We start from the raw sequence: 12462 nt of genomic DNA, 5'->3' as shown, positions 1-12462 counted from the left end.
CGCCGGGGCAGTCACGGAAGGGAGCTCTGATTGGCCTGCGGCGGGCAAGCTGCTCGCTGATTGGCTGCGCGGGCGGCGGGAGATTCGTGACGGCGTGAGGGCCCTGTGGTGGCGCCGCGCTCTGTCCGGCCCTGTGTCCGGCTGTCCGCGTGTCCGACTGTCCGCCCCTCGCTCCTGCTCCGTGGCACCCCCCGGCTGCACCGTGACCCGCTCCCGGTGTTTCGCTCTCCCCCGGGCCTCATCCATGGAGCGGCTCCCTGTGGGCAGAGAGCGCGCAATGGTTTGGAGCCCTTCAGTCGAGGGCCGTCACAACCATGATTGATGTCGGTAAGTTTCGGCTTCTAAACCTTCTCAGAATGTTGCTTTAAATGGGTGTTACTTAAAAGTAACTTGCCTCTCTTTTAGATTTATTCTGCTATTAGCGGCCATCACAACCTCTCCCCCCCGTGTTGAAAAAGGGATTGTTCATAAAGTTGTGTGTGGTCATATAAATACTGGCTGTCAAGCCTTCATAAATTTATCAGAATAATGATAAGAACCTCTTCTAGGCATCCATGGGGCTAAATTGTTGTGGTTTTGACCGAAGTATTAAAAGAGCTGTTTAATGTTGTTACAAGTAGCAAACAGATTTGAACGATTTAATATTAAATTTGCTTTTAGCTAATAAATGTAAATGTATAGTAAATAAATGATTGTCCAATGCAGCAATAATCCTGGGTCATCCTAAACTGCTGGTGTGTGAGATTTTTTTTCTGTTAGAAAACGAAAGCCTCGTGTGAGGACGGACAGGGCAGGAATAAATCACTGTCCTGCTTCCTTGTGAGCTGCACATAGAGCAAAAGCACTATGCAGAATTACAGACAACTAAAACTACCAGGAGCTCTGAACTGCAGGATTATGGGTTGAATTCTTTAATAGGATAGATGTAAACAGCCATCAGAGAAGAGAGCTCAGCACTCACTTAGGGCTGGTAGAGGGGGAGGATCACCTCCCTCAGCCTGCTGGCCACACTCTTCCCAAGTAAAATTACATCAATATATAAAATAATAATAGCAATAATTCTCATAATAACCCCAGAATAATTGCTACTTCTCTAAGGTAACTGATAAATGTATTAAAAATAGGAAGGAAAAAAGTAGTTCTGGAAACTTTTGACACTGATTTGTGCCTATTTTTTTCTTGCCTGTGTCTGTGATAAAAGCCACTTTAATCACAGATAATTATCTTTTATCACAGATAATTATCACAGATAATTATGGGATGTGCTGCTCACTGCTGTGCTGTGTCAGGAGATGGACTGGGACCAGTTTGACCTGAACCCTAAAACAATTGCTGCCCTGAAAAAAGGTAATTTAATTTGCCATTGTCTCTAACAGATCTGTCACCACTGTGACATCCTTGACATAATTGTGTGTTTGTGGGTATAAGCAGGCAGATGGACACTAACATTTTAGAACTGTAATTAAGTATTTCATAAAGAAGTTTTCTGAGTAATTAAAAGTGCTGGGTTTTGCCCATGCTTCAATAATAAATTTCCAAACAATTTTACAGCTTGTCTTGGTGCATTCCACATGAGTGTTGCCTGCCCACCATACAAGAATGCAGCATAGATAAACCTCAAGTAAATGAGAATTACAAACTGGGAAAACTTTGCTGTGTAAGACAGCCAAAAGTATTTATAACTCTTGTTTCAGCTGACATCAAATCAGTAAAAGAGATTTTAAACCTGTCTGGAGCAGACCTGCAGAGGCTGATGAAGCTCTCCAGTGCAGACACCCAGTGCCTGCTGAAAACAGTCTCTCACACTCTGAGGAGGAACAGCATGCTCACAGGTAATGCAGGGCATAAAAAAATCTTCTAGCTAAAGTTCAGAACTGTCACTGGGAGAAAATGTGGTTCTGGCTCCTCAGTGACACAGAAATGTGGGGTTAAAATGGAATGGAAGTGTTTTAATTGTGCTGAAGTGAATTATTTAACTGTGCCAAGGACAGCTCCCCTGGGGGTAAATGGAAGTGAATGGGTTCCATTTTCAGGATTGAGCCTGCTTGAAACAGGACACAGTGTTTCTCCAGTCTGAAACATTAAACACAGGAACAAAACATTTCCTTTTTCTTTCACACTCTCTTCCTCTCTCTCACTATTCTCCTTTTGGACTAAGACTAGTTGAAAAATGTATATCATATATGAAAACTTCATAAACTGCTTTGTCATAAACTCCTCATTCCAAAACAAGCAGGACCTAATAGCTCCTCCTGTACAAATTCTTAATAACAATTTTGTGTTTAAAACCTATTTTCTTGTGGTTGCATGTGTCTTCAGGCTCTGAGCAGATGCCTGCTGTGCTGTTTTGTACTCTGTCTGCTATTTTCATAATTGCTGTGCTTGAACCTTTGCTGTCAAAACCCTCTCTGAGTGTAACTTTCCTCAGAGACACCTTAGAGGCAGAGAAAGCAAAAAAAGAGTTTGAGAGGAGGAGAGAACTCGGTGTAAATTATCAATCTTTGTCCAGATACTCAGCAGAGGTCTGATGGGGAGAGAGAGGGGGGGAAGACCAGGCTGAATTAGGGAAATTCTCCATCAGCAATGCAAGCAACCCTTGTAGGGATAAAGCTTGTGCACAGCATCTATTCTGTATCATTGTGTGCTGGAAAAATAATAAATGAAACTACCTGTTTCTTTTTGATCATTAAACCCTGCAGCACTTCAGCTCTACCAAGATAAAGATCCTTTCACCTCCCAGCACCAGAAGCTGAGCCTGGGGTGTGCAGTGCTGGACAGCTTGTTGAAAGGAGGCATTCCTTTGGTGGGAATCACAGAGCTGGCTGGGGAGAGTTCTGCTGGGAAGACTCAGATTGGTTTGCAGCTGTGCCTGTGTGTGCAGTACCCTTACAAGTACGGTGGCTTGGAGTCTGGTGAGTGCTGAACTGAACCTGGGTGCAGTTCCCAGTGAGGGAATGCACTGTCCTCAGGAGCCTCAGCACAGGCTCAGTGCATGTAACTTCAGCAGGAGAGCAGGCAGTGACTGATGTGTGTTTGCAGAGAGAAAAGCTGCAAATCTGCAGCACAGCTTAATTAATTCACAGTTCCTGTTGGCTGTTGTTTGCCTGCCTGCCACTCTGGGTTCAACTCAGCACCCTCTCAAACAATGGAAGAGAAGTGGTGCTGTCATTGGCTCCTCAGGTCAGCAGGACAGCTCAGCAGATCACTCTCTGCAAACATCTTGGGTCTATGGTATATATTCCCTAGCTGGGGATTTAAAATTTCAAAGATTATTTGTTTTGTTAACAATAGTTGTACTGATTTACAGAGTAAAATCAATGGAAATATAATTGAAAAAGGTAACATTGTTTTGTACCTGTGATTTTCCTGGGTTTACCAAAGTATGCAGGTTTATTCTTTGATTTGAGTATGGTTTTTTTACCCTTCTGTCATATTAATCTAACTCCTAATTTTATTTTTTTTACTATTGCTGCCATAGAAAGGGAGGAAGCCTGTGTCACTTCTGAGGATTCTGGTACTCTGCCTTAGGTGTGTTTTGCCTGTGACCTTGCTGCTCCTTCCAACAGCACTGCCTTCATCTGGCAGCTCAGTGGCTCCTTGTGGGGAAACTTACTGCTTTTACTGTATCCACCCTTGTGGAAAAATCATGGACTGTACAAATTGAGATCTTGCTTAAAGGGCTGTGAGTAGCCCATGGCTTACATTACATGGTGTCATTAATCAGAGCAGAAACAATTCTATTTTGTTCTGTTCCTTTGTGTGCTGCTGCTAACTGCTGCACAGAGTTAAATAAATACGTTTTTATCCATGCTCCAGCACTTCTTCCTGTTTGTGTTGAAATCAAGGAACAGAGGAAGATGCCCAACACCCTACTGGCACTCTTGTGTTGAGCCTCCCATGAGAAACACAGCAATTAAATCTTAGGTTAAATGTGGGAGTTTTATCCTTTAGGAAACTTGAGGAGAACAGCAATGCTTAGAAACTCTCACAGAACTCTGCACTGCCAGCGGAAGATTTTGCTACTGATTTAAAATTATCCCTGTATTATTATTATCCCTGCATTCTATTTTTTTACTGATTAGAAATTTCCCTTCTCATAAGTGGTGATGTTGAAATACATTTCTTTAAGCAGTTACTTCATTAAATTAGTGCTAGTCTTGTTTGTAATTTTCAGGGCAAGGAGGTTGGCAGTAAAGAAATGCTGAAAGTAAACAGAGGCCTCCTTTGCCTCCAGGATATCTTTCTGCTGTTCTGGAATGTCAGTTGTGTTCAGTTGTGTTGGCTGAATTTATTTTATATGCCCATATTCATAAGTAATATGTGAATATAATGGAACAAATTAATATCCTTATTAGAATTCTGAATTAGAAAATAATGTTTGCTACTGATTCTTGGTAACAAACTTGGTTTGGTGCCTGACAGATTATGATCATAGGAATAAATTTTTTTTCTTTTTGAGGTTGGGGGGTTTTAGTGAGTTTTATTCCTGTTTGGTTGGGTTTTGGTGGTATTTTTTTGTCAATGACCAGCATAACACATTTATTGGCCTAAAAAACAGATTTAATGAAATTGCTGATTTTTGTTTGGGTTTTGTTGAACTCGTGAATGTGTTTTCAGTGTCCTGAATGTTGCAATAACTATGGATCAAAATACAATTATTTAATCAATGGAGCATCAATCTATCTAGAAATGCAAATCTGCATCTGGAAGAACCCCAGTGACTATGAAATCTGAAGAAACGGACATTCCACCCTTTTTAAGTAAACCAAGAAGAGGACAAGGTTTAAGGCAGGTCTGGTTTTCAGAAAGCAGATGATTTCTCTGTGAGCCCACAATTCATGGCAGAGAAATCCCTGTCTTTCAGCATTAAAGCAGCACTGTGCAAAAGGCAGTCAGCTTAAATAGGCATGGCAGCTGAGAAGGCCAGAAAGTTTTACTTAGCAGGAGCTGTTGTCTCAACACAAGTTAGCACAGGTGTTTTAGCATGAAATTCATAGTGTGAATTGGATTTCTGTGGTTTGGATTTCTGGCTGAAGCAGGCAGACTGTGCAGTGCCACTCTGTGGGTTGGATAAAGTGTGATACTCCTGATGCCAAGGGCAGTGATCAGGTGCTCCTCAGCTGTGCACAGTGAGTGTCGCCCAGTGCAGAGTACAAATCCAGCTGTCCCAGCTGGTGCTGAAGAAAGGACCAGGCAACTGCAGGAGAGTCACAGAAGGGGGGTTTTTGTTCATCTGATTCAACATGGTTACAAAATAACCAAGCAAACATGATTTTCCAGCTTTTAAATGCAGAATGTCTGCTATCATTTGTGTGCTGTAAGAAAACTGTGTGTAAGGGCCCTGTGGTTTCCTTGGCTACAGGAGCTGTCTACATTTGTACAGAAGATGTGTTCCCAAGCAAACGTTTGCAGCAGCTCATAGACCAACAGCACAAGCTGCGTGCAGATGTTCCAGCTGAAATCATACAGAAGATCAGATTTGGAAACAATATTTTTGTTGAGCAGGCATCAGACCTGGTAAGTAATAGCACAATGTTTCTAAGGCTCTTGATCAATATGGATTTGAGGCAGTATTTTACTGTTAAGGTCATCAGTGGAAGAGCAGCACAGTTTGTAACTGGTCTGGAACACTTAATGATAATGTCATGTCCTGAGTGTTTCAGTGAGAGCCACTCCTTGCCCAGGTAGGCTGAGAAAGTTGGGGCTGTTCAGCCTGGAGAATAAAATGAGGTCCCTCCTATGGGGACCTCATTGGAGCCTTCCAGTGTCTGAAGGGGCTGCAGGGAGGCTGGAGAGGGACTCTCTGTCAGGACATGTGGACAGGGCAAGGGTTCAAACTGAAAGAGGGGAAATTTAGATATTAGGAAGAAATTCTTACTGTGAGGGTGCTGAGATACTGGAAGAGGTTGCTCAGAGAAGATGTGGCTGCCCCATCCCTGGCAGTGTTTAGGGCCAGGCTGGATGTGGCTCTGAGCAACCTGCTCTGGTGGGAGGTGTCCCTGCCCATGGCAGGGGGTTGGCACTGGATGATTTTGAAGGTCCATTCCAACTCCTTAACATTAAATAACTCTATGAAAACAGAACAGTTTAGGAGTGTAGTACTACACCCTTGAGATTTAAAGGTATCAGTGAAGTCAGAGCTGCAGGTAAATGCAGGTTGCAGTTTTGTCTCTTCCTCAGTAACACCACCAGCTGTGGTTACTGGTGAGACTCAGAGATCCACCAGCTGCCTTCACGATTCAGAACTCCCTGAGCTCATGTGCAGTGGTGATTGCTGCAGTTCAGTCTCCTGATGCCCAGCAGGGCTCTTTGCCTGTGTCATATTGCGGGGGAAGGGTAGATATAAGTCCAATTGTGTCAGGAACCCACGTCTTAAAAAAGGAACCCACCATGCCGCAGCAAAACGTCCAGATATAGACAACATTGGAACCAGACCAGTGAAAAGATTTTTGCTTTTATTTCCAGCACATCAGTCTCAAGACACAAAATGGAGACATGATGTTAACAGCTCACTGATCCACACAAAATGTCTCTCTAGGGTGGGGTGATACAGAAAGACATAAAATCATCTCAGCCAATCATACACAGAAAAACACATATTGACAAGCATTCTATCCAATCTTATAAAACACACATAATGGTAGTTAAAACAAAGACTAGTTCATAGGAGACAAAGATCAGAGCTCTATTCATGCTAACCTTCTAAAGATATACATTAAATAACCTTGTTGCCATCCTAAAGCCAATTCTACAGAGGCCTATTGTTATTTGTCATGTCTACTGCTTGGGAAACTTTTCTGCTGTATCTGCAATGCTAACAGAACTCCAGCCTAAGGCCTACATACTTTTTTAACCATTTCCTAAAAACCCTCTAACTTTATGGATTCCAACAGTGTCACTGTCCCTGTGTGTGTGCAGGACACGTTCCAGCAGTGCCTGACCAGGCTGTCCCCGCTGCTGGCGCGGGGCATGGCGCGCCTCGTGCTCATCGACTCCATGGCCGCGCTGTTCCGCGCCGACTTCGGCCCGGCCGACGCTGCCCTCAAGGCTCGGCACCTGCAGGCCTTTGGGGCTCAGCTGCACAGCCTGAGCACCAGCTTCAGGACTCCCATCGTGTGCATTAACCAGGTAAGGTGTCCCATTGCTTCTTACCTGTAGGGATTGCTTAATAAATGGCTGGAGGGTGATGGAACAAGCAGTGTAAATGCAGATTTCATGGTGCTGAATTTACCACCGTCAGCTGATGACTGATGGAAACTGAAGCTTCCTTAAACTGATGAACTTTAGGAAATGTTAACTACTCAAAGTTTATTATTTAAACTTTTATAGGCTGTTAATTGTAGGGGGATAGAATATAAGAAAATAAAGGTAGTATAGATAGTAATCTTACCCCTAAGGAGTTGCAATTGAGCCAATTATTGGAGATGAGGAACAGGCCTGACTTTAACAGGCCACAGCCGTAGCCAGTGAGAAGAGTACTATAAAAGAGTGAGTTAGTTGGTTGGTTGGTTGAGAGGGAACTGGAGTCAGTTGGTTGCTTTGTGGAGAAGGAAGAGTCAGTGCTTACAGGAGCTGCCTATGAGAAACATTAAGGAGGTGTGAAACTCTTGCATGGAACCTTTGCTATATAATGACAAAAGTTAACATTCTCAAAAGCTGTCCACTAAATCTAACAGAAATAGATATGTATAGCAACTGCACAGAGCATCAAAGCAAAATAACAGAGTTCTTATCCCTGGCTTCAAATGCCATTGTCAGGAGGATTGCTCTGGGAGCTCTGCAGGCAGTTCTATCCCAGGAGACTGAAGCACCAGGGACTTTGCTGCATTTCTGTGGAACTCAGCACTTTTGTGTGATTGCTGAGATTACTGAAGCACTAAAGTGCATGCACTGACTTGAGCTGGGCCAAAACGAACCCACAGTGATCCTGGTCACAAAGAGTATTCTTTTGAGAAAACAAGGCAAGACACTGCTCTTAGTCCACTCACAAACTGAAGGAGCATCTGAATGCCAGAGGTGAAGCATTCACACTCCAGTGTGGCCTCGGGAAGTCAGTGTGCAGCCAGGCCACTGAGAAGCTTCAAAGGTAGTGAAATCATTGAGAACAGGGCACTTTTGGGAGATCTGGGCTTTTGTACTTTTTATCTCCAGCTACAGCACTGCAACAGTTTTGTGAATGTGAGGGGTTTGTTTATGGCTTGGGTTTCTTTTTTAACAAATAAGGCATCCATCTAGTAGTAGTTTAGTTAATGCAAGCTGTACCTTGCTAAGTAGTTCTAACACTGTAAACTCAGCTTGTGATTCCCAAATCCATTTTAGTTTGCCTTGAAAGAATAAGTGTTTTCTAACTTAGCTTAATGTATGCTCTGATAACTTGGATTTCCTTGCCTTGGTTCCCTTCCCTGCCCTGGTGCTTGCTGAACACAATCCCAGAGCCCCAGGTCAGCTCAAATCTGTGTTTGTGCTGCAGGTGACGGACGCAGTGAGCGGGTCGGAAGCTGCTCAGTGCAGTTGCAGGTGAGTCACCCACACAGTGACAATGTCAAACACAGCAGCTCTGAACCATCCTGATCTTTGTCACCCCAGGGTGGGCTACAAGATCATGTGAGGAGCACTGGGGCATTTACCCAGCAGTGCTGGATTTGCTGGAGATCAGCACTAGCTCGTGCTGCGAAGGGGAAGAAACTGTCACACACATTTACATTGTAATCCCTGATCACAGGTTAGCAGGAAAAATTCCCTGGAGTTAATGGCCTGAGTACCTGCTGACACCAGAGTATTTCTGCATCTTTCTCTGATGTAACTGCATGCACCTCCTGTCTGCTTAAAAAATACAGCAGCCAAACCCTAGCAGCTGGCTTTGTTAGTGAGCTAAGGAAAAACCCAAAATAGTATCTTCTGACACCAAGATATTAACAGGATTCAAATGTATGTATTTGAACTATAACCTTGATTTACTGCATAAATTGGGTGCTACAAAAGTGGGTGTTTGTGAGAAGTTCACTGTGTCCTTCAGATTCTGGAACTGACACAGAACAAGGATAAGGTTCAATTATTATTTTTGCCTGATTATCTTGTATTTATTTTACCGGAGAAATCACACTTTTTCCAGGAAAAAAAATTGTTTTAAACCTTGAGTTGAATGTCACACAAATGCAGTGTTCTGTTTACCCAACATTTCTAAATATACCTGCAAATGGAATCCAAGGCCAGCAGTTACACATTTCAAATATTAAGAGTTCAGTCATTTTTCTCGTGTGGTTTTCCTGTTGCAAGAGAGGCCTGTCTGGATGGAGGCAGGTGTTCCCCCTAGCTGTAGTTGAAAGAATGGCAGCTGTTCTGTGTAGAATCACTTCTCCAGCTGTTCTCCTACCACGGGGAGAACCTAAGTTTTGTGAGTAAACCCTGCCACCTCTAAGTTTCAATATATGTTAGAGAAACAATACCTGATGCCTTCTAGCACAGTTTTGTTACAACAGAAGGTATTTCCTATGAAATCCATGCATGCAGAAATGTGTAATGCTTCCCTTCCAGGGCAGTGGGCAGCAGAGTGACTCCAGCCCTGGGGATAACGTGGTCCAACCAGCTGCTGCTGAGGCTGATGGCCCGGCGGCTGTGGCTGCCCCAGCACTCCCCTGCAGCAGCAGCAGCAGCACCCAGCCCTAGCAGCAGGAGGACTTTAAGTGTTGTTTTTGCTCCTCATCTCCCTCCATCCTTCTGCTACTACACAGTGCAGCTGGAAGGTGTAAAAGGAATAAAGTAACACTTTTGCATAGTAAAGGCTCCTGCTCCAAAAATGTACCAGGACTTTGCTTCAGGAAGAATTACTGGTGAAATGCAATTGTTCCTAGATGAGAGAAACTGATGGTGAGGTATGTGAAAATGGTATGGCTACATTTAGCCTTGTCTGCATTGTGCAGAATTATCTTTTTACTCTTGGATATTCAGCTTTTCCTTGTGAGATGAGTACCCTGGAGGTTCTGAAGGAAAGGGAAGCTGTGGTCAGGTGGAGGCTGCACAATGGAGTGGGATGTAGCAATCCCCAGGATGGGGGAGATCTGATATCTAATTTTATTTTAATAGCATGCTCATCTAGAAACAGCATTTACTGTTGTTTTGTACCCTGTTTCCAGACCCAACAGGACTTGAAATTCAACCAGGTTATGTTGCCTGCTGGTGGTTCTGGGTCTCATGCTGCCAATTAAGGATAGCCATTCTTTGTCACAAAGCAGCTGGCCTATTTTAAAACCATTTGTTATTAAGATTTTAAAGAAAATAATCCCATAAAGGTACTTTAACATCTTACTGTAAGAATTAAAATTGCACTGCCTTTGTACTAGATGAGTGTATCTAGCTTCATAGCACTCTTTAAAATTTTTAAATGGTTCATTTCTACTCTTTTCCTGCTTTCCAGTCCCTTCCCTTCATAGCAAAAGCCTCTTTAGTCTCTTTTATTTGAAGGACAGCAAACCACATCCCCCATCCCCTTGTTCTCTTTGCCTATTGCTGAAGCTCTGTAGCCTCAGGGCAAGCTCTGTGTGTTCTCCCTGATGCTCTGCCCTGCTCTGTGTTCTGCTAAATCAGCATTCTTCATGGGCTGCTGGATTGGTGCCTCTCATGTCCTGTGTCCCTGCTGTGGGCTCTCAGCTCAGCCGTGATCCTGAAGGGCACCTTCAGCTCTTTTCATCCAGTCAGATGCTATTGCTCTTCTGAGGTGATTCTTGTTTTTCAGTTAGAGCTTCACATGGGTTTTCTTCCTGTCTTTTTGCTATTTGTCACATTTTTCTGCTGTCCTCAGATCACTGCCATGCCATCCACTCTCCAATAGCTGAATTTTTCCTTTGCTCTGTTCCATGTGAAAGCAAGCCAGGCGGAGTTACACTGTCCAGAGGCCTCTTTTGGGTGCCTGCTCTCATCAGTGAGTGATGCTCTCTTGTATCACACACTCAGCAAGCTCTCACCTTTCCCCTGCTCCTGCTGCTGGCACAGGCAGGAACTCCATGTGTGTCTGTGGGGTGGCATTGCTCAGGTCCCTTCTGGCCAGGAACCCTGTGTTTGTGAGAAGCTGCCTCCTCCTTCAGGACATTCACCCTCTTTCCATGTGCAAGCATGCAGCAAAAGCTTTGTGTGGCTGTAAACTGCCTCAGCTGGAACTGTGGCAGATTTCTCAAGGCACAACTGAGTGTGACTCAAGGGAAAGAGACCCTGAGTGACTGCCTGGGGAGGTTCCAGAGGAGAACAGGCACAGCTTGAAGCTGAAGGAAGGAGATTGTAAACAAGCAGAAAGGATGAGTTGCTTTCAGTGCCTTCTGCAACCCCTTCAGATGTCTCAGGGGCCCTTGTGCAAATAGCACAAGTTGTGTCTAAATCATTTTTCTAAAATGTCTTAATTCTCTGTATTTGGAAATGACCTCACAGCTTCTTTTAATAAAATCCAACCATGAAGCTTAGAAACCTTTGTGTCCTCCAAGGAAAAGGGACAAGCAGGGCCACCTCCTCCCTACAACCCTCACCTTCTGTGCCTCCTCCCTACCAACTTCAATAAAGGTAACTAATGCAGCACAGGGGCCACTCCAGTTCTGTTCCTTCCTGTGCCCCTGGGCTGGAGCTGCAGCCAAGGCAGTGATCATCCCACTGTGGGACTGAGAAGAGCAGCCACACAGAGGTGCTGCTGATTCATGGAGGCACCAAACCCTACCTGGATATTCATTTACAGAAAAGCCTCATCAAATGGTGGGCTCCAATCCCAGGAGTTTGCCTTGCTGTGAGCCATGTCCAGAACAGTGTGAAACCCCCAAAGACACAGTCATATTTTGATATTTTGATCAAAATCTGAGTCAGTGATATTTTGATCACTTTTTTGCCACTTGCAAATGCTTGCTGGAACAGCCCAGAAGTGTTACAAGTCACAGATGCGTGTGCAATCAAAGTTCTGGTTTACCTGGTGAAAAACACTTCTACCAACAAACACAAGTAACATTTTGCCTGCTCAAATGTTGTGTCATTCCCCTGTTGGTTTGTTGGTTATTTCTCTCCAGCTGAGTGAGAGTACATGACAGTTTGTCTCCTGGCTCCTGAGCACACACAAACCCTGCAGTCTCAAATGCAGCTGAGGCTCACAGCCAACACTCAATCACTCCAGCTCCTGCCCCACCCCTCAGTCCTACCCCCAGCACAGCTTTGGGCTGCAAACCCTCACAGGACCCCAACACAGCACCTGTCCATTGGAGCCTTGTGTCAAAAGTGTTGAAATGTGCTTTAAAGTTTTAATAAATGCAAATTAAGAACCTTCCCTTTATAGAGCTTTATTCATCTTTGGGTTTCACAACTGAGATTTGTATTCTATACAAGGAAAAAAAAAACTGAAGCAGTTTTTACAAATAAGATTTACAGTCTAGAATGTATTAAGTCTTTATCCTGCAAGACTACTTAAATATTCTTCTACACTTCAAAAGAAATGTT

At 43.9% G+C, this 12462-nt stretch overlaps 1 protein-coding gene across 1 annotated transcript; it reads left to right on the top strand.

The window, feature by feature from the left end:
* The first annotated feature begins 135 nt into the window (after positions 1 to 135).
* XRCC3 (X-ray repair cross complementing 3) lies at positions 136 to 10910 on the top strand. The gene is made up of 8 exons (XM_054286759.1): positions 136 to 327; positions 1237 to 1347; positions 1695 to 1832; positions 2700 to 2912; positions 5363 to 5517; positions 6919 to 7128; positions 8471 to 8517; positions 9535 to 10910. Exons 2-8 carry the CDS (start codon positions 1293 to 1295, stop codon positions 9761 to 9763), a joined length of 1047 nt encoding a protein of 348 aa, XP_054142734.1. The 5' UTR covers positions 136 to 327; positions 1237 to 1292; the 3' UTR covers positions 9764 to 10910.
* The last annotated feature ends 1552 nt before the right edge of the window (positions 10911 to 12462 follow it).

This window comes from Melozone crissalis, unplaced genomic scaffold, assembly GCF_028551555.1.
Source record: "Melozone crissalis strain CALT ecotype California unplaced genomic scaffold, PUWL_Pcris_2 ptg000056l_1, whole genome shotgun sequence".
NCBI lineage: Eukaryota > Metazoa > Chordata > Aves > Passeriformes > Passerellidae > Melozone > Melozone crissalis.
This window is presented reverse-complemented; position numbering and strand designations above follow the sequence as displayed.

Coding starts and splice junctions, on each gene's coding strand:
- XRCC3 (XM_054286759.1), top strand. CDS start 1,293: ATGGACTGGGACCAGTTTGACCTGAACCCTAAAACAATTGCTGCCCTG. Junction 7,129..8,470: donor CCATCGTGTGCATTAACCAG/GTAAGGTGTCCC, acceptor TTTGTGCTGCAG/GTGACGGACGCAGTGAGCGG. Junction 8,518..9,534: donor GCTGCTCAGTGCAGTTGCAG/GTGAGTCACCCA, acceptor CTTCCCTTCCAG/GGCAGTGGGCAGCAGAGTGA.